We start from the raw sequence: 22414 nt of genomic DNA, 5'->3' as shown, positions 1-22414 counted from the left end.
AATAGTCCAAAAAGCTAGCAGAATGCCAATTTATAAAACTTTAAAACCGTAACTTTTTAATATATTTATGAATAATAAAAAGGCAGGAATATTATTCCAGAATAAATCAACTTAAGCCTTAAATAACTTTCAAAATTTTACTCTCCATAAAAATATATTTTGTCAAAATTATACTAGTTAGAAAAAACAACAAGATAACGTCGGGCCATTAATAACAATAAAATAAAATGATCTGGAGGGCCGGGTCCAGCACATGTGGTCTAGGAGATATTTCAATATAATGAAATGTCTCCCTATGACTTTGGGTATAAATATATTATTTTATTCTTCAATTCCTCTGTTCCAAATTAGAAATTAGAATTTAAAGTATTAACATAATAACAATTCAGATCAGTGAAAATCAGATTCTCATTAAAAACTTTAGCAAAGTAAATTGAAAAAAAGAATTCTGCACATAAATGTGAGTAATTGACCCTTTGATTCAAGGGTTAGTTTGTTTTGTAAGGTCTAACTTTGTTTGACCTATAAACAAACAAGAAAAAGAAAAACAAAATACAGTTTATTACACTGAAAAGTTTTTGACAACAGCAATATTTTAATTTCCAACTGTCAAAAAATGATTTTACAGTATTTTGTACATTTGCATTAGTCTGGAGGCTGCACCTTTCGTAAACTGTATAAGAGAACTGGACTGAATGAGCGTGACATCACCCAATGGAAAGGACTTACTTCCGGCAAAATTAAGTCAATTCAGTCGCCATTTTTCCAAACATGGAAGCCACCATGTTGGTAAGCAGTCAGTAACAGTGGTCGGTCCGAGTCTGAATCATGAGGCGTCTGATTGGTCAGTTTATAACTTGAATAACTTGCACTACAGGAAAATATATCACAAAATAAATTTAGGTTTTGCAAGAACATGTTAAAAAAATATCAGAGCAAGAATAATTAATCTGAATTATAGAACGTTTGAGGAACAGCTGTTTATTTCTCCGCAGAAGTCTATAAGATTTTGGCTCATTGGGGCCAGCAGGTACTTCCTGTTTGGAACACGGGGGTGCGGGGGGTTTGGGGGGGATCACGCAGTCCAGTTCTCTTATACAGTCAATGGCTGTCTCTTTATAAACCTGCTGAGCACATCTTTATGAATAAACTAGTTTGTGTGCTGCGCTTTTCATTGTGTGATTGCTTAGTAATCATTCCCACTATAGTGATTCTCCTGCTCCTTTATGTAAGTTTTTCGACACTTAAAAACTCAATCATACTTTTAGGGACTTTAGCAATCTTTGTATCAAAACCTTCAGCTTCTTCAGGACATCACTGCTTGTATTTGTGGTATTCATGGTATTCCCCATGGGAAATAAATGAGAATGTCTTCAACTTTCAAAATTTTAAGTAAATTAGCAACGAGTCTTTGAAATATATTCATGGGCTATGTTTTCGTATTTTATAGTAATTAAAAAAATTAGAGTTTAGCTAATATTTTAGCAACATGGAAACGTTTTTAGGTAATTTGTTATCTACTGAGGTTTTTATGCTAATTTAGACTTTAGCTTCTATCTTAGCTACAAGCTAATGTTTTTTATTAATTTCGTTTACTGAGGAATTTTAAGCTATTTTGGAGTTTATCTAGTATTTAGGAATGTGCTAGCTTTTTCTTGGCTAATTTGTTATTTACTGAAGTTTTTAAATGCTAATTTGTAGTTTAGCTTCTGTTTAGCAACTGGTTAAGGTGTTTCACTAATTTAGTTTACTAAGGATTTTTCTTTTTTGTGGCTGTTTTGGAGTTTAGCTAGTACTTAAGCAATAAGTTAGCTTTTTTTGGCTAATTTGGCATCTACTAAGGTTTTTGGGGCTCATTTTGAGTTTATTCAAGCAACACACTAAATATTTTTGCTAAATTGGCATTTATTAGTAATTTTTAGGAAATTTTACAAGTAATTTTTCAGAAATTGAGGTCAACATCAACGCTCATTTACAGTTCTTCATTTCCAGTCTTTTTGAAAATGTAATATTTTCCAAATAGCTTTCACATTTTCAGCAAGCCTCTTCAGCAATTAAAGAAAATGGCGTCACCATTTTCAACAAAAAGCATTCACACTAGCATTGTCGGAGGTTTTATTATTTTTTTCACAATTCTAGTCAGTATAAATGTTCTCTGTCTTGTTGGGTTTCTCTTCCTTCTCTGCTTTTTCACATCTCTCTTTCCTCTCATGTTCAGTTTTCTGTCTGTTCATCAGCATGCTTTTCCACCTCCAGCTCTGTTCTTCTGAGCCACATCCACACTATAGGGTTGCATTGAAACCGCCGCTGAGCAGAGTTTGAGGTGAAACCAAGCCTACGGCCCCCCAGCATGTCAACAAAATGAATCTTTTCATTTCCTGCCATTCTTCTTTACTCCCCTCTTACCCTCCACCCCCTCCACTCATCTTTCTTTTCACTCTTGTTTTCCTGCAGTGTTTTCTGTCAGAAGCAAAAACATTTATTCATACAGAGATGTCTCTGTGCACAAACATTTACACAATAGTACACCACAGATTCACATTGAAAATTCTCTCATTTTACATGCACCAGTCTTCCTCTCTGATCTAATCTTCTCTTTAAATATGTTTTATGTGTTTAAAGAAGACCGAGTACAACAAAGCCTGCATGATACTTGTGTTCAGAATGGCTGGAGGAGCATTTCTGTCGGGTTTGTGTGGGACCCACCACCATCTTTTTGACCAACTCTCAAGTCAGTTCATGTGATTGAGGCTGAAAGATTCATGAGGCTGAGCTAATAATATCACCCCCAACCTGCCTCACTGTAGTGTCCACAGATCTGAGTAATGAGGTCAAAGAGGATGCAAGTGGGAGCCACAGAATGCAGCAGAGCCAAGTCAATGAGATACTGGAAGACTGTGTTAAATAAGATAATCGTGTGCTGGAAATATCTCACAGAGGCAAACGTGAGACAAAAGAGGAAGCTACACAGCTAAAGGATGAGTCCCGGTCACTTCAACGGTAGAGAAAGACAAATAGACAAAGTCCCACAAACTCCATTCTATCCATCAGTAATCATTCAACAAATGTATGCATTTGACTTCAAATCAATGTATAGATTTAATCTGTTAATCAAATTTTAAATGCTCTTTCCGGGCTTTTTGTTTGTCTGTGATTCTGCTTTAACCCTTGTGCTTTCCTAGGTATGTTTACATTAAAAGTGTGGTCATCTGGACCCCACAAGACAGCGCGCTGAACTTTTTTTTTTCAATGATTTTGTATCTTCTCTGGTGTCTGTGGCAGACATGTGATCCTCCCCACCTTTGTCATTGGAGGGATCACACATCAACATAAGGGTAGGGTCATTTGCACCCCATAAGAGAGCACAAGGGCTAAGACCGCAAAATCCAAACTGGTGTGATATTTTTTTAGGGCATGGCGGTTGAGGGCAAGGGTTTGTAGGGGTTTGTAGGGCAAGTTTCAGGGATCAGACTTCAGGCATCGTAGTTCAGGCGAGGGTCGGGGCAGGCAGCAGACGAACAGAGTTGGAGCAGAAACAGGGTCAGGAAAACAGAATCTCAGGTCAGAATAATAATGCTCGTAATGCAGGCAATACGGCACAAAAAAATACTTCACACTGAGCGAGGCTCCTTGTGCTGCTTAACACTCAGGTGGAGGAGTGTCAAAGGGACTCAGGTGAGTGGCATCAAGGGACTATGCTGAGGCGTCTGGGAGATGTAGTGTGTCAACAGTCTGGGGATGACTCCTGCTGATGATCAGAGGGCTAGACAGAGCTCTGACTCCTGACATTTATATGCCTTGAAAACAGAATATCTAAACACATTAGTAATAATCTGGTAGGAAAAGGTTTCTGAGACCAGACCTTCATAAACATCTACACACAACAGGAAACTGTGGACTGGAATGAGAAAAAATAATAAACTTTGGACATTACGTCACACTAGCTCAGTGGTCCCAAACCACCGGGCCACGAACCGTGAAACGTTTTTAAACATTTCTGTCAATTCACATTCTTCCCAAACTAATTCCATGAAGAAGCAGTTGGAATAGGCTATAAGACTGCTTTTGTTTCCTTCAAGAGTCCTAAAGTGATTTATTTTTTAGGACAAAAATGTAAAAGTCCAATCAACATCTTTATATATTTTGTCTGAGGTTTCAGTAAATTTAACAACAAAATCACATAGGCTGCCAATCTCTTTGTACTCTTACAGTCTACCTTAAGTGGGTCACTGGCTGAGAAAACAATAGTAATTATTTATTGGGGAATCAGAAAACAGAAAAACCCTGAAGCTGTGGACACTTGGACGAAAGAGACTTTCTTTGCTCCATAACAGCAGCCTAGGGATGTGTAAGAAAGGAAAGAATGAGCACCAGAGAGATTTAGCTAGAAAGCTTGATAGAGATAGGGCAGAAGTTCTCAGAGAATGTGATTTGTTCCTTTAATCAAACTTTCTTCATGTAAAAGATCTAAACTAACTTTAAAACATGTTAAACCAGCTCATGATTTACCATGCTATAACCAGCTCGGTGACCTTGTGGTAGAGTGCCAGCCCTCAGACTGGAAGGTTGTGAGTCCAAATCCAAGTTTCAAGTTCAAATACTTTAAAAATGGAACCCAGTGCTTCACACATAACATTAAAGGGTTAAACCACGAAATGGTTCCAGAGCGCAGCTGTGTCTGCAGCTAACCACTCCTCCAGAAGAGGGGTCAAATGCAGAGAACAAATTTCACACACCTAGGTGTGTGACAGCTAACGAGACTTCAATTCAATTCAATTTTATTTATATAGCCCAAAATCACAAAGGAATTTGCCTCATTGGGCTTCAAAATATGAACAATAGTTAAAAACTAAGACTAAATAAACTGGTTATCCCTGCCCTTAGACCCTCCCTCCCGGTAAGGAAAAACTCCTAAAAAACCTGAGTCATGAAAAAAGAAGAAACCTTAGGGATTCCCACATGAGGGAGAGATCCTATCCCAGGACGGACAGGCGATACCAGAACTGTTAAAGAAAAATTAGCTTCTACAACTACGTATCTAAAAGAGTTCATTCAGATAAAGCTGAGGGACAAGTGATGATTAAGTCCATAGTCAAGATGAAGCAGAAGTGCAGTCCACGACCAGGAGCAGGAGGACAGACGACCCAGCAGGAATCACTCTCACTCAGAGATGCAGGATGGTGTCGGGGGCGTGGTCCACGGCCAAGAGTGGGAGCGTGGGCGATCCACCGGGGATCTGAAATCTCTCCCGCTCCCCAGAGGAGAGTGGGAAAATCTAAAATTAAATTTAAACGTATCAATATTAATCTAGCCTCACAAGGACACAGGAGAGGGAATATTCTCTGATTACTAGCTAGCCTGGCAGAACGCCTGTCCAAAGAGGAATGACTTTAACTTACTTTAAATGTACTAATTTTTCACAGAAAAAAGTATGGACTTGTTAAATGTTTCTTCCTTGTTCATTGTAAGTCACCATCAAAAACGATTTAACTTGAGTTCAAGAGAAATAGATGAATTAACCATACTAGTACTTCTGAAGTATGTCAGAAATAACTGCATGAGGCAAAGAATAGCCCGTCATTTACTGCTCCAGGGAACTGCTCTCCTTTAAGTTATTGATTTTTTTATGTGCACACACACTCACAATCTTGCACTTACTACATGGTGAGAACCAGGAAAATCACCCGAAAATTGAGGACCAGCGTTTCTGCATTATTTACACATAATCACCCCCCCCCACACACACACACACAAGTGAGGACTGTAAAAAGGAAACGAGAAGAGCAACAAAGGTGAATAGTATGTGGAGACCTGAAGTCTGAGGAGACGCACGGACAGAAAAGTGAGAATTGCTTCACGTTGGTGTATTATGCTAACAGATCCAGCTCAGCTTTAAGGGTTGCTGCTACTTCTAACACCAGGAGCTGTAAGAGGACTCCTTTAAACCCTTCTGACTTAAGGAAATGAGTCCTTCAAAGTGAAAAGGATAAAGTTTCCATTTAGAGATGTCCTAAGATGCAGCGAGGTGAAGGCAGGAAACGAGAAGCTTGAGGAGGAAGAGATTCTGAGTGAGGATTCTTGGGACATGTTCTGCCTTTTCTGTCATTCTGAGGTCCTCCATGTCTCCAGTCCTCACGGCTCTCCACCTGAAGGGAGATAGAAATAGCAGGTGACTATGTGATACTGGTGGCAGCTGGTGTCACTTTCCTGGCAACTGCCCCCCTCCCACACAGAATATAAACAGACACTAAAGACAGAGTCAGCATGCACACACAGACACACATCACAGTGTCAGTGAGTGAAGTCCTGCTGGCAGAAGTGAAGGCTACCAGAACGATGTTGAATATTGTGACACTTTACCTCATTACATTTTCCCAGGCTGTTATGAATGTTGTGGCAGTGCTGTCAGCCAGACCCCCCTGAAACACACACATACTTACATTTATGTTTGCTGTCTGTAAATGTGATGTTCATCTTTTCATCTGTTCATTACCTAGATTCCCTGGTTCAGATATTCTGCCTGTCATCTTGGATCTCTTCAAATCTCATGTACGCTCTAACACGTAGGGGATGATGCCACATGAGGTGTTCATTAGCAAAATGAATGAACGACGTGGAGGCATTGTCTCGCTATACCACGGTCACTTACCAAAGACTTACATTTTAAATCAGTTATTAGCACTGTTTTCTTATTTATAATATTGAAATAATTTTTCAGAAGAGGTGGATTTTTTGATACACGGTGCCTCCCGTTGTCATGGTAGCAGCTATCATGTCGCTCTGCTGCAGTGGAGGAAACTGAAATACTAAGTATCATGTTAAGTTAAACTAAGCATCATTTCAGAAGTAAAGTCCACCTCTTACCAGTTGTTTTAGTCCAGATGATGAAGCAAAAGTTTGTTTCAAAGAAACAAAGTCCACAAATAGTTTCCTAGATGACTTTGATTGAAGAATTATCCACCATTAACTCTGATCTCTGATCATTAAATGTGGATAAACAAACAATTTATTTCATAATGAAATTAAATATAAATGTGTATTTACTCTGTATCAAGCAATCAGGTAAACAAAACAAGAAAGCTAGAAAGGCCAAGTGGCCCCACTTGGCTTAGAAGTGGGCAGAAAATGTGGGCCCCATCTGGGCGTAGCAAGCCAACCCACTGAGTTCCCACTTAAGCCAATGTGGGCAAACACAGGTGGCGCCACCACAGTGGACAAACCCGTTTGGGGCCCATGTTACCTGCCCCCTTTTAAACCATATGGGGCCCACCTGGCCTTGCTGGCTGGGCAAAAATCAAAGTCAACATCGCTGTTGGTGAAATGTGACAGAGATCCTGTCATGTCCATCCAGAGACATTTAAAGGACAGACATCTTTTCTGCTGGTCTTTGTGCTGTGATAGACTATGGAAAAACATCTGTCCACCTTTGTGGTGTTTAGGCCAGCACAGTAATGCATTCAGGTTATGTGAACGGATCTTCTTTTTAGGTGTCTATTTTTACTTTTCAATGGACACCTCGCTGCCATTCTGAATCGGGTATTCACCTGGACCGTGATATAATTACTTCTATGTCTATGTCAATGTTAGAGTCAAACAATCAGAAGAGTTCAGAGAAGATTCATTCATAAATTGATATTAAAGTATTAAGGCTTGCATGAGTCCTTGTTTATCTGCACCCTGTTAATTCTGATTTCTTTGTGATTCTCTGATTTCCAGACACTTTCTTGTACTTTAAACACATTTCCAAAAAAATGCTCAAAAATGCATGATTTCTTTAATTCTTGATTCCGTTTTCTAATGCCACCATGTGTTAATGTATAGATTTTGAGACTAATCCAATTACAATTATTTTTACTACATTTTCTATTTTACAGCTCACCTGTTTATTTTTTATTTATTCAAGCTGCTTTCCATAGAAACTCATGAGACAGACTGTCAGAGAAACACACAAAATTCTGTCGAAGCTCATACTTCTAAAAGAAACCTGGCCATTGACACAACACAACAGTTTCCACGCTGTTAAAAGGAGTCCAACAGAAATGTATCCGTCTTTGTAGGAGGCCATGGAAATGTCAATGCCTCTCAGCAAACTAAAGGTAGTCAGTCATCCAGGGAAAGTGACAAACACATAAAGCCTTTCAGCCAGAACCTTCGTCTGACTAACATTTCCTGTTCAAGCCGTCATAGTGCAGGATGCCATGTCACTTTATTTTTACATGCTGCTGTTGGGGGGCGAAGAATGGGAGGCAACAGAGAGAGGCCACATCTGTCACAAGTTAAGACTTAAATAGAAGCACATGTCAGTTTAGTTCTACAGAACCTGGTGTCAGATGCAGAGTGACTGGGCTAGGGGTGGACAAATGTGTTTTCCTCTCAGTCGTGGACAAGAAAAGTCCTTGTTTTGTATTTATACCTTCCTTTGCGCCCCCTCCCTCTCTTTTTTCTCAGTATATTAAAGTGTAAGCTCACAAGAAAAACACAACATGACAAAAGTCCTTATTGAACGGTGATTTAGTGGCCCTCAAAACAAACTTTTTCATGTTTGTGCTAAATAAACTGTAAAAGTTTAACATTTATAAACTACCACTTTAAATGTTACACAAAAAAATGAACAATGCTGTTGAATTAAATAAAACTAGAAAAGTTGCATTACCTGCTAGTGGGAATGTTTTTGCTGAAAGTAGCTGCTGAAGATGCTGAAGCTTTTTGTTGAAAATGGTGATGCAATTTGGTAAATGGCGTATACTTGTATAGCGCTTTCTACCCTCCTTCGAGGGCCCAAAGCGCTTCACAGTCACAGACCCATTCATCCATTCACACATTCACACACTGGTGGTGGCTCTACTGCTGAACACTGGCGCCAACCTCCACCAGAGGCAATTCGGGGTTCAGTGTCTTGCCCAAGGACACTTCGACACATGGGCGGGCAAGGCGGAGTCGAACCAGCTCACTTCTGATCTGGAGTCGACCGCCGTACCGCTGCACCACAGCCGCGCCTTTTTACTGTAATTTACTGTAATTGCTGAAGGGATTTGCTGAAAATACAAAAGCTATTTGCAAAATGTTAAACTTGCTAAAAGACTATAAATTTCGCTAAAGAACTATAAAAAAGCGCTGAAGTTTACCTAAATTTCTGAAAAATTTGTAGTAACATTACTTAAAAATCCCTAATACATCCCAAACTATTTAGTGTGTTGCTTAAATATTGGCTAAACCCAAAAAAACCTTAGTAGATTCCAAATAAGCCAAAAAAATCTATCTCGCTGTTTAAATATTAGCTGAACTCCAAAGCCTAAAGTTTCTCAGTAAACTAAATTAGTCAGAAACGTTAGCATGTTGCTAAAAAAGAAACTAAACTCTAAATTAGCCTATAAAACCTCAGTAGATAACAAATTATCCAAACCTGTTATTTAAACCAAAGCAAAAGACTAAATTAGCCTAAAAAAAAACTCAGTAGATAACAAATTAGCCAAAAAGCTCGCTGCTTAAATGCTAGCTAAACTCCAAAATTGCCTAAAATTTCTCAGTAAACTACATTTGTTGAAAATGTTTGCCTGTTGCTAAAATTTTAGCTAAACTCCAAATTAGCATAAAAAAAACCTCAGAAGATGCCAAATTAGCCAAAAAAGCTTAGTATAAAATATTAGGTAAACTCCAATTTCTTTAAAAATTACTTTAAAAGGTAAAAGGCTTGTTTCTAATGTACTTAAAATTTTGAAACTGCGAATTTGTGAAAATAATTTGACACTGAGGTTTGATTCATTTTTCTGAGATTTAACCCTTTAACACCAGAGGCGTCATCGGTGACGCTGAAACACAAAATCTTCAACATACTGTAACTTTTCAACTGTGAACACGATAATTCCAGTAGATTCTGAAAGAGAAAAGCAGCTTTTTCTCCTTCAGAATCTACTGGAATTATCGTGTTCATGGTTGAAAGGTTACACTAAATCAAAGAGCATAAACACTGGAGCTCTGGTGTTAAAGGGTTAAATAAAAAAGGCAATTTTGGAAAAAAAGAAAAAAGTTTTAAATCATTTTTATGAAAAACTAGTGTTGCCCCCACAGCTCTGCTTTGTGAACTGATACATTTCTTAACTGGAGAAGAACCTGTAGTGGTGGGGAACAGAAAGTAGTCGAGTCTGAGTCGAGGATGGATCCTCCGATTCCCAGCAGAACTTTCAAAAAATGTCATGCTGATCCCAACAGATACTGAGCTCTCAAAAAAGAGTAAGGGGCTCTACTTTTTTATGAGAAACTTGTTCTGAGGAAAACTGAGCTGGCTGTGTTTGCAGTGATGCTGAACAAACCTCAGCATCATTAAATGGTAACAGCAGTCTCTCACTCGCTCTTTATTTCATGGCAGAAATGCTCAGAGGAGACTTGTTTCTGAAAGTCAGGTGAACTTCATTTCTGTGACCTGGTTCCCTAGAAATACTCTAATTTTATTGTAATCCTGTAGATTTCTGTTTGTCATAAGCCTGTAATGATGACAGCCTAAATCATCAATCAATTTCACAGATATGAGTTGATAAAATGTACCTAAAAAGACAGAGTCTGATATGAAAAATAAGCATCCTAAAAAATGTGTAATGACATGACCATCAAAGATGGTTTCAGATGCAGATTTTCAGATGAGGATCTGTTTAATCTTCAATTGGATGATATTTAATATAAGTGAGCTGTTAAAGGGAATCAAGAGAAAAAATAGAACCTTAAGTGAAATGCTTCTGCTCCTAATCCATCACATTTTGAACAAAGAAATCCTCACAAACATAGTTTTTATCTTAAATCTTCCATACGTGACCTCCATCATGAGAAACATGCTACAAGAACATGTTAAAAACACAGTTTTCACTGGAGTGGGTCTTTAAGTGATTCATTCACATGTGCCCACACAAGCTACGCTCTGATGGTCTGATTTCTTCATTTCTAACAGTAGGGCTGGACGATGTAGTGTGCAACAGCTGCACAAGGAGCCCAATAACAGGCACTTTGTGCAATATACAGGATTGGGGGGTTGGAAACAGAAAAATCCACGCCTGCATCTCACCTTCTATACTTCACCCTTATGCTTTACTTAAAATCCCCCTCCGATGAGAAGAATGTTTTGGCTTTTGTTGCAGCTGAAATGACTGGTTGCTGTGTAGGTATGATGTTTTTGACAGTAGATGCATTTTTACGACAAAAAGTTTTCTGTCTCTCAATCTCTTGTCTTGGTTATATTAATGTTATATGTTCCTGCTGTTCAGGCTTGACAGAAGAAACTGCAGCAAGTCTTACAAACAGACTGCAATTAGCATCATTTGCTTCACTGCATCCAAAACTCTCCCCTGATGGAGTTCAATCAATTCACCTTAATTAGGACTTTCACAGAAACGCCTCTAATTTCTGCAAAACTTGTTGTTTTTCTATCTATCATTGATTAAATGTTTCAGGTGGTTCAGAAAACAAACTGTTGGTTGCTTGTGGGTTTGCATCAAAGTACTCATAGCAAACTAACTTTTGCTATTTTTTGTGTCTTTTCTTGCAGACATTGATGACTGTCAGTCGAACCCCTGTCAGAATGGAGGAACGTGTATTGATGAGATCAACTCCTTTGTGTGTCTCTGTCTGCCCAGCTACAGCGGAGCTACTTGTGAGAAAGGTAGGAACTGAGTTTGAACGTGAGACGATCGAAGGAGGAGCTTAAGGTCATGTCATGTACGATTTAAGCGTATTGCGTAGCTCGGTATTGTCACAAACAGGCAGACAGCTGGTTCCACCTGCAGCAGTTTTATTAGTTCAAACAGGCACTAAGCACAGCTAAAAAGTCCACAAAGTTAAATCCGAGTCAGACCGGCAGATGTCAGTCACGAGCATGAGATCATCAAAGAAGAGACTAGAGATGTCAGAGTCCAGGTGAGGGTCAGGGCAGGGAGCAAGCAATCAGAGATAAAGTAGGATCAGAAACAGAAGATCAGGTCCAGGTAGAAACACTCGGTAATGCAGGCAGGGTGGTACAAACAATACTTCACACTGAGTGAGGCTGTGCGTGCTGCTTCAGAAGCTGCTGGGTGATTGTCAGATTGGATACAGCTGAGCAGCATCCAGGAACTCTGTGCTGGGGTTTCCGGGAGATGTAGTGCAGTCAGTACTCTGAAGATGGATCCCACTGGTGACCAGAGGGGGAGACAGAGCCCTAACTCCTGACAACTATCTCTGGGGTGTGGGGGGCTGGGCCATTCAATGAGATCAAGGTACACTCTAAGAAGCACACATTCATTCAGTCCATCTGCTTATTCCCTTTGACACAAATATAGGCATGGGTAATGTTTTTACACCCCTCTCCAAGAATGTTGGATGTGTAAATCCTGTGTGTACCCATTGGTGCGCATGAGTTACTTCCAGTCAGTACTGCTTGTGAGAAAAGTCTTCTATGACTTTATGAATACACTTATAACCCCTGTTGTAAAAGTAAAACATGTCCATTAGAAGATGCATTCAGCTGAAATCTGTGTTCATTTGCTGGAAAGGAAAAGTAAAAAAAAAATCCCCTGTGAAGAAGATGAAAGCATCAGGGTGTTTAGTCTGCAGGTCAGCAGTAACCGAGTGGATGACGTGACAGGTCGTGTCTGCTCTACCAGTTGAAGGAATGTAGAGGTTGATGGCGAAGATATTTGTAAGCTCCTGTGGTAAATAGTATGGACGGAGATCAACGAGCTCCACGTCAGGACTGCACATGCTCTCCTTGATGTGGATATGCTCCTGTTTAGACCACCTGCTGATCACGAGCACGACTCCTTCCTTCTTACCACTCATGCTGGTGTCTCGGTCAGCTCGCTCTGTGCTGAACCTGGCTAGCGTCATGTTTGAGTCCAGTATGTGTTAGTGGAGCCACATTCTGGTGAAACACATGAGACTGGCCTCTTGGTACGCCTTCTGAGTCAGTGTCAGTGCCTCCAGCTCGTCCACTTTTTTTGCCAGGGACCGGACGTTCCCCGTGATGATCGCAGAAACAAATAATAGAAAACGCCGCTTCTTTATCATTTAACTGCTGCCCTGCATCCTCCTCCTCAGCTCCTCCAGGAGTTGGGGCTTCTCTCCGACCGTGAAGGATGGTGGTCTTAGAGCCAGCAGCTGATCATGAGTGTAAACAACGCCGGGGGTCATTTGGGCATGGCTGCAGTGGGTCATGAGTAGCCCCAGCACCACAAAAAGGATCCAAACCTCTGAATCATGTTGGTTGGATACTTATCTGGCTAAACAAAGAGTGGCTAGAAACAAAACAAAAATGAAAGTAGATGTACTCAAGCACGAAGACTGTGAAAAGTTAGAAAAGTTTGGCAATCAACTGAAGTCGCTGCTACAAGCAAGTTCCTGAGGCAGCACCATCTTAGAACCATGAGGGTTTATTATTTTCTTGAGTTGCCCTTTGTCCTTCCTGAACCCTCCAGGAGCTGCACCATCAGTTGAAGGTTTGGACCCACTAGGAGTCCAAACCTTCAACTGATGGTGACAAATTGCCCCTGGGGGTAAATTCAGGCACTCAAACCCCTCCACCAGTTAAGGTGGCAACTCAGGGAGAGGAAAAATAGTTTTTTACCCAACTGGGAGGGAAACCTGAAGAACTGGGAGGAAACCCACGGGCCGCTCGGCCTGTTTATATTTGGAACTAATCATTTAGTGTGATTAAACCAGACAACAAATTCTAATCAGGTTTGGGATTTCCAATGAAGACTTCTGGAGTCACAGAGAGAACAGTTGGCATTCTGTCCTCCTGGTGATGCTTCTGGTGTGACATCATCACCTGTGATATCAGTCATTCTGGTCATGTGAGGATAATGATGTCACTGGTGTTTCAAGCTGAAAAGAACTTCAGAGGAAAGTCACAGAGAGCTTCAGAACTGAACTGTTTCAGTCAATAAAATGAAAGTTTTTTTCTTTGTGTTGAATTTGTAAATAAGGTAAACATTGATAGAAATGTTCTTCATCAAAGCCCAAAGCGCTTTACAATCACTGATGGAGGCGGAGCTTCTATGTCAGACATTAACCAGACCGCCAGGACCAACGTGGGCTTCAGTGTCAAGGACACTCTGAGGCTGGCAAACGGGTCTTGAACCTGCCACCAATCCAATGCTGGGAGGTGTAGTGAATTCAGAACTCGGGAGATGGATTCCACTGGAGTCCAGAGGGGGAGACGGAGCGCTGACTCCTGAAAAGATGAGGGGTGAAGTGTATCAGTGATTGGTTTTGGAACTTCCCCCAAAAATGGCTGAAAATGATCAGTTTTGTTTTTCATCAACTCTGTGATTCCTTCTGCATTCGTGTTCCACTGCAAGAAAAGTAACAACTGAAATCTAAAGAGACACGCGGTGGTGCCAATTCACAACAGTTCTAAAAACTGAGCATAGATAAATTCTCAGGGTGTACATTATGTGATGTCAGGAAGGTCAACCCAACTTGTTAAAATGGAAACGTCGTGGTAGCGCACAGGTTGACAGATCCAGCACACCTGCATTATTAAAGCTGTTCCCCGTCTAAATCCTGTCTTTTAAAATAGTGACATTAAACTGTCAGAGAAGTGACAGCCAAAGGGGCACAGCTATAAACAGAGAGTGTGACATTTTAACAAGAGGAACATTTTTAGGTAATGAGAGAGCACGGAGTGGAGCTGAGCAGCTTAGACGTTTAGTCTCCTCTGAAACCACTAGAACCGAGTTTCTGCTCATCCAAGACCATCTTTTTCAGGAAAAGTACAAGATAGAGAATCATTATTTTTAGCTTGCTCTGACTTCCTGTGTCATGGAGGCTTTTTAAGGCTATAGTCTGCTCAGATCTGGGACCCCGAGGGCAGAGAGTTTGATATCAAACAGAGAGTGAGGCAAATGACTCAGTCTGGCAGTCTCATGAAAACAGAAAGCGTACAGACGGTAAAGTTGACTAAACTTGTTCCTCTTTCACTGCAGAACCTTTTAGCAAACACTGAGTTTAAGCTATATTTGAAATATACATTTTAAAATAAATATTGTCTACTTCCTAGACTTTTCATGGTCCAACATTTTGATCTTTACAAAGTGAATCACCAAACCAGTGAAAATAAACGATAATGCGATTATAACATAAATATTGTCAAACGGGTTTAACATTATACTCCTTCTCTCAAAATGTTTTACTTCCTCTTAAGCAAAGAAAAAATTACTAATTACGAACAAAAATGAAAGTGTTTGTGTAAAACAGGAGTGTCAAACTCAATCACACAAGGGGCGAAAACACACCTATAAATAAACATTTATTGAACACTCTAAAACTACATTTTTAAAACTTTAAAACTGTAACTTTTTAACATAATTATGAACTAGATATATATCTTTACCTGCGATAATTCTATTGTGAATGCTGTAAGGTGCATTCTGCTGCAGAAGATGCTAGTGATGATAGCTGAAGATGATTGTCATTTAAAATATTAGCTAAATGCTAAATTAGCCTAAAAAACAAAACAAAAAAAACTTATGTTAGTCAAAACAGCTAGCATGTAGCTAAAAAATAGCTAAACTTCAAAATAGAATTAACAACAACAACAAAAAAAAACCTAAATTAGCCAAAACAGCTATGTGTCAGCATGTAGCTGAAATATTAGCTAAACTCCAAGTTAGCAAAAAAAAAAAAAAATAGCAAATCCCAAAACTGTTCAATGACATTTTTTTTATTTTAAACACTTAACTTTTAACATGATTTTGAATAATAAAAAGGCAGGAATATTATTCCAGAATAAATCAACTTAAACCTTAAATAACTTTTAATATTTTACTCTCTATAAAAAAAATATATTTTATCAAAATTGTACAAGTTAGAAATGAGCTCAAGATAAGCCAGGGGTCTGCAACCTGTGGCTCTTTTAGGCCTTTATTGTGGCTCTTTAGCTCTAAAGAAAAATGCCAATTATTCAAATAATTAATCAATTTAAGTTTTTTCCTTTTCTGTTTAGGTTTTTAATATGTCAAACCACAAAACAAGATGAAGGCAACAAGTGTAGTTTACTGTCATTGAATTTATCTAGAAAAGTTCTTTAAATGTGTTTTCATTGTAAAGTTATTCAAATAAAAGTCTCTATAAGTCTTATATTTTGGTACATTACACTAAAGTGGTTCAAGTTTCAAACAAATGCAGCTTAAAACAGTTAAAAATGATTCAGATCATTCTTTAAAAAAGAGAATAAAAAAGTTCAGTTTATTTTTAATCTTACAATTGGATTCTAATTCATTCATTCATTCATCTTCCTGGCCGCTTTGTCCCTTTTCTAACCCGGCTACTGATGGGTGAAGGTACGATACACCTGGACAGGTTGCCAGTCTGTCGCAGGGCCTCAATCACACCCATTCACTCTCACATTCACTTAAAGGGACAATTGAGAGTCACCAATTCACCTGCTGTGAGGCAAGAGCGCTAACCACTGCGCCACCGTGCAGCAGATTCTACTTCAATGTCGTTTATATTTGACAGCAAAAGAAGAACAATGATGAACCAAAATCCTAATAAAAAAGCATGTTTGACTGTCTTACATTTTATTTTGAAGTTACCCTGCTGTAACAGCAGGACCTTCATTGGCATGGTGTGTAATTTATTTAGAAAAGAATTTTTATGTGCTGCTAAAAGAAATAAATGTTGTAATTCAATACTGTATTGTAAAATTTAAAAGCGATTTTTCTTAAATAATTTCTAATGGCCTCAAAAACATAAATATTGTGTATTTTTGAAACAATGTGGGACTTTGTGTCTCTCGTTGGGTTCTGGTCTGTGGACTGAATGGCTCTTTTAGTGTTAGAGGTTGTAGACCTCTGCTCTAAGCTGTCAGTAGATGTGAGTGTGGTCCTGCAACGGACTGGAAACCTCTCTTGGGCGCACCCCACTTTCACCTAATAGCAGCTGGGATAGGCTCCAGCAACCACACAATGGTATTAAGTGGGTTTGGAAGTTCCATGGATGGACAGATTGGCTTAAAGCAGATAAAAACAGAGCAAATCTAATCAATCCCACATACCTAACTTGAATTTGACTGGTAGAGTGTTTGATTGCTAAATCCTTGCTTTGTGTTTGTGGGTTTCTGCTGGTTCTGTCCCAAACACAGATCCACATCCTTGCTTCTGCCATGCTGGGGGGAGTCGGCCTCTTTTCCCCCCGCCTGCTGTGACTTGACTTCAGGACTGACTGGGAGCAGCAGGGAGGATGTCATCAAATTAAAGTGCCGGTTGTTCAGTAACTTTAGGCCGTCCTTGTTATGCGCTTACAGAAACAAAGGACTCCGCTGTGAGGAAGGGAGCTTCACTTGGGGTGTCTCTCTGTCGTTCCAGTTTAATCTCAGCTTGATTTCCACAACCAAATCTAAACTGTCAGGCACAGCAGAAATTAACTCGTGTTTTACCATCCATTCAGATACATGCCATAGGTCTCTGACTTACTATTGGTTACTTCCTCTCGTTTATCGTTTCTGAGTTTAACCTCTTTATCTCTGAGAACTGTAAAGGTGCATTCACACCGAGCACGATTCGTGTGACAAATTTGCATGCACCCCTGCTCGTTGCGTGTCAGAAATGTGTTACCCAGCTTGACACTGCAGCCGCATGTGGGAGGAGCTACCAGATAATGAAATTAGAATGATGCTATAAACTGTCTGTGGATATCTCACTCAGAATGTATGAAGACACTGATGGTGCTGAGGAATCAGATGTATTTATTGTGAAGAGTTCTACAGAAACATCAGTAATCATGTCTCCATGTTTGGGTTTATATGATTATTATTCAAAGATATTCCTGCTACAGGGGGCTGTGTCTGAATGACAGCCACTTCCATGGTGTTTCTGTGTCTCTGTGACTGAGCTTGAAGACTCTCTGTCTCGTATTAACCTGAGGGGGAAAAAATAAAATGAGGAGAACTTTTTCCCTTTTTTTCAATGTCTAGATGAGAACTGAAACGGCAGCCTCTGCACTCCGCAGTGTCTCTCTGTCTGTCGGCATATCGATCGAGTGAGATAGGGGTATGAATTGGCAAGAGTCTGGAGATATGATATGTATAGTGATGTATCCCAAGACTATACCAGAACAATTTTCTATTTTTTTAAGAGTATAACTTAGAAAAAAACTCTACCTAAATTTTAACGTCGTTCACTGTAATAAAATGCTCAAATTAATTTTGTTTAATGATCACAGCATTAAACACAGCGACTGCATCTCATATACAAGTTGCTTTTACCTAGAAATCCATGCTGCTGACACGCAGGAGCCCTGGGTTCAATCCCAGGGTTGTCCACTGATCCCCTCCCAGATTGGGTCCTTAGTCAAGACCCTTGACGCTGCTGCCTAACTGGGTCCCTGTGCCCCTCAAGTACAGGGTTGTGTCAGGAAGGGCATCCGGCGTAAAAACTCTGCCAAATCAATGATGAGAAACAGTGGGTGCTGTTATGCTGTGGAGACCCCGAAAGGGATAAGCCGAAAGTGAACTACTAAATTACAAAATATCTGCTTTTCAAGAAAACAAGTCAATATTGTCTAATTTCCACAACAAAATATTTTTCTGTATAAGAAAAAAACTGAATGAATGTTCTTTAAATAATACGTTTTAAAAAATGCAATAACTAGATTGCTAAATCTAGCATTTAAATGGTTTATTACCTGAATAGGTGCTTCAAAAGTGAGGGGAAAAAACGCCAATTCTTTCCAGAAACGTTTCAGTTTTCTTAAAAGCCAAAGTAAATGTGTATTTCACTGCTAATCACTGTGACATTGACCTTTTTCAGAGCGTTGTACACATTACTCTGATCTATCAGGCCTCTGAACTAGAATCTATCGCTGTAAAGTTCAGCACAACTTCTGCTCGCTTTGACGACAGCATTTTGATGGAGGCGCGCGAGCCGCTGTGCAGCTCCACTGCTCGTTCTATCTGAGCCTCTACGAAGCTCTGCAATTCACGGTTTTAGATGATACTGGGAGCAACGTGGCACGGAGTTTCGGTTTAGGACCCACTCCAAGTAGAAACAATGTCTCATAACAACCAAAACCGTCAGGCTGACTGAACATTTGACAGATCTTCTTGTTGTTTTGGTCGCGGTGTGGAGCAGCTCAAAGAGGCTCAGAGTGCTCTGCTGCCAACTAGTGGTCGGAGGTCAAAGGGGAAAACAAAAATAAGACGGGGAAAGACGCTCATAAATTATTAATTAAATATTGTAATGTCAACATTTTAAATCGATACAAGCATCGTCAAACAAAATCGCAACATATCACAGAATCTATTTTTTCCTACAACCCTATAGAGTGAGCTCCACGAAAACCAGCGATTTTGTCAAGAGTGTATCCGACCTTCGCCCCAAAGTTGCCAGATGAGCTCTGCAAACCTGCGGCTCAAACAAGTTAAGGAAAAAGATGGAAGTTCAGGACCAAAACAGCAACCTACAAACTTCAGTTGTTAAAATGTCGCCTGCGCCGCTTGATTCGTGCCTCTTCCCTCAAATCAAGCTGCTTCCTGACCTTCGTGCCGCGCCCGTCATTCAAATTGCACTGCGGGACTTCAGATCACCACATGTCGCATCTGTTACATTGACTTAACATTGAAACTGGCCGCCTTTACCGCGAGAATCACGTTCAGTGTAAATGCACCTTTAGTTGACAGCCTGGGAAGTTCAGTAGAGCCAGTCCTCATGTAGGTTTTTCTTACCCGTTACCATGGTAATCTCATTCTAGATCAGGGAATCTAATTTTGATTGTCTTTGCACTTTAATTTCTTTTATGTTGTGTTTTTATTTACATGTGTCACAGTAGGAAAATGGATTTGGAGTACTAACACTCCTTGACCGTAAATTCATTTGTGTAAAGGAAAAAAAGATGACAAAAGAGATGATCTTTTTATCTACAGTGAAAGAATTAGTGCATTATCAAATGAGCAGGTAAACAGAGAAAAACACAAAGATGCTTTGTTCCACCTTACCCCAACAGTGATGCTGAGTCCTTTGGGTTTGGATAGTTCGCTCATCACAAAGTGTGTTCATTTGTTATCTTTTTCTTTGTAATTAAAGAAGCATAGGGGGAAACTGTGCAGTTCTTTTTCTTTAGTGCACATGGTCTGATGTTTCTTCCTACCTCTCTGCTGTCACTTGCAGCACTTCTGTCATTTCTGTGCTTCTCATTCAGTGCATGAAGTGAGTCTTTGTGAGCCGGTTTGTGTTCATCCCTGTGTGCCACTGTCAGGCAGGCTGTGTGGGTTTTCCAGCTGGTGTGGATGTTTGATGCTCATATTTATTTCATTAACTTCAAAGATGGAAGTGCTCTTTTTTCTTTTTCTGTCTTCTATTTTTTATTGGTGATTGTTACAGATTTCTCTGCAGTCACAACTTTTATCACACTTTAATGTGTGTTTGTTCCTTCCAAACTTCAACAATTGAACCTATCCTTAACGTGTCATTAAAAAATAACAATATAGTTTTTATGTTAAGTTTCTTTCCTTGCTTTAATAAAGTTAGTTTGATATTATTTATAAAACATATTTTAAATTGTAAATAAAAAAATGTCACACACAAAATCACGGTCAAATAACTAGGAAAGGACAATAACATGATGCATTTATGGCGCATATAAAGCCATTATGTATAAGCATGAAAAGAAAATGCTTCTGATACGTAGCTTTATTTGATTGTGTATTTGTCATAAAGTACCTGTATTAATTGTTGGAAAAAAAAAATCCAAAATCCACTTTAAGATTTCAAACAACGTTTACTCTAGCGTTATGCATTAAAACAATCTAAAAATATATATTTTTAAAAAAGTTGCACCTAAAAATGTGTAGAATTTTATTCCATCTTTCCATTTTCCAAACCTGCTGAGCCTCCAGGCTCCTGCGGTTACGGGAGCCTAAGTCTGCAACTGGGGGAAAGGCGGTTTACACCCAGGACGATTCTCTGCAGGCCCACACAAACACACATTTACGTCTAAGAGACGATGTAGTTCAACCCATTGTGAAGGATGTTTATGACCTGTGGGAGGAACCTGGAGAAACCCACTGCCTGTCTTCTTAAAAACAAATGTTTTCTTATCTGTAATTATTGTATCCAAACCTTTTAATCCATTTCATCAATTAAACTATAATAATAATTCTAGTGTGGATGCTGTAAGCTGAATCTGGCTGCTGAAGATGCTAGAGCTGAGTACTGAAAGTGATAGCTTCCTAACATATTAGCCAAATAATAGTTTTGCAAAAAAAACATGCAAAAAAAACTGAATTGAGTTTTTAAAAAGTTGTAGTTGGTGGAATAGTTTAAAAAGTTGAAGAATCATGAAGCTGAAACTTTTGAGCACTCCTCTCCTGAAGCAGCTGAACATTTTATAGCTGACTGAGCTGAATAGATGATACAGGAACTCCATGAAATAACTCCTAAATTGTGTTTTATAGTTGATTGCAGATCTACTGCATGGCTTGTTTTGTTTCTCTGAACTGACTACACAAAGAAGGTAATAAATTACCTGCAGGTAACATCATTCACGTCTTCTGCTTCCTCTTAAAGTGACTCCATGGAAGGTGAAGGGTTTTAATGGATCTCGTTTTTTTTTCCTTCAAAGCAGGTTACAGCACAGATACAAATGAGGTTATTCCTCCTCTTCCCTCCCTCCTTAGCTCTAGCTCAGATGACCCTGGGAAACCTTCCACTACTTCCTTTTTGCCACCCAGGGACCAGTAATATGCGGATATCTTCCAGTTGCAGACTACTTTTTATAATTTAGCTCCCTTCTGCTCTTCTTGAGAATTCCTGTCTGGCTCCACCACGCTGAATAAGCCCAGCATTAGAATTGACCCTATCGTACCTTAGCAGACTGTTGCAGAGTCAGAGGAGTGGGGGAGGACTAGCGACACGCTTTGGTGGCCAGAGACAGAATTAGCATCTTTATAGGTTTCAGTTCACATAAAAGATCGATGTCATCATGTTAAAAAAAGTTCTGCTTTTGAGTGGGCTTAGAACAATTAGATTTAGTAGCATATTGTTCATGATCATGAGGAAATTCCGAGTCACTACAGATATCTCAAACATCTGAACTATTGCTCAACCAAAGTTCAGATGGAACCTGCCAGATGACTGCTGTAGTCAGGTGAAAAATATGTTTTCTAAAAGAAAACGAAGAAATGTTTAAATGAAAAACAATCATTCCCATTTGTTTTTCAGTTCAGAAATCCTTTATTACTCCCACAATGGGGAAATTCTCTCACTTTGATGTTCTATAAAACTATAATGTCATTTAGAACACTGACAGAAAAGAGGATATAACCAAAAATCTGGACTAGGCCACTCACAGAGCTCAGCGGGCTAGTTTAGGCAACATGGCATACTCCATCCATCCCTCCATACCTCCATCCCTCCATCCCTCCATCCATCCCTCCCTCCATACCTCCATCCAT

The 22414-nt window shown here is 39.5% G+C and overlaps 1 protein-coding gene across 1 annotated transcript in view; it reads left to right on the top strand.

Annotated features, from left to right (window-relative positions):
- The window catches only part of ncanb (neurocan b), a gene marked incomplete at its 5' end in the record, with an annotated part of 125724 nt that overhangs the window by 74362 nt on the left and 28948 nt on the right, over positions 1–22414 (top strand). Inside the window, 1 exon segment of the mRNA XM_024258925.1 lies at positions 11534–11647. Within this exon segment, the coding sequence (XP_024114693.1) occupies positions 11534–11647 (114 nt within the window).

The sequence above is a fragment of the Oryzias melastigma genome, linkage group LG4, assembly GCF_002922805.2.
Source record: "Oryzias melastigma strain HK-1 linkage group LG4, ASM292280v2, whole genome shotgun sequence".
Lineage (NCBI taxonomy): Eukaryota > Metazoa > Chordata > Actinopteri > Beloniformes > Adrianichthyidae > Oryzias > Oryzias melastigma.
This window is presented reverse-complemented; position numbering and strand designations above follow the sequence as displayed.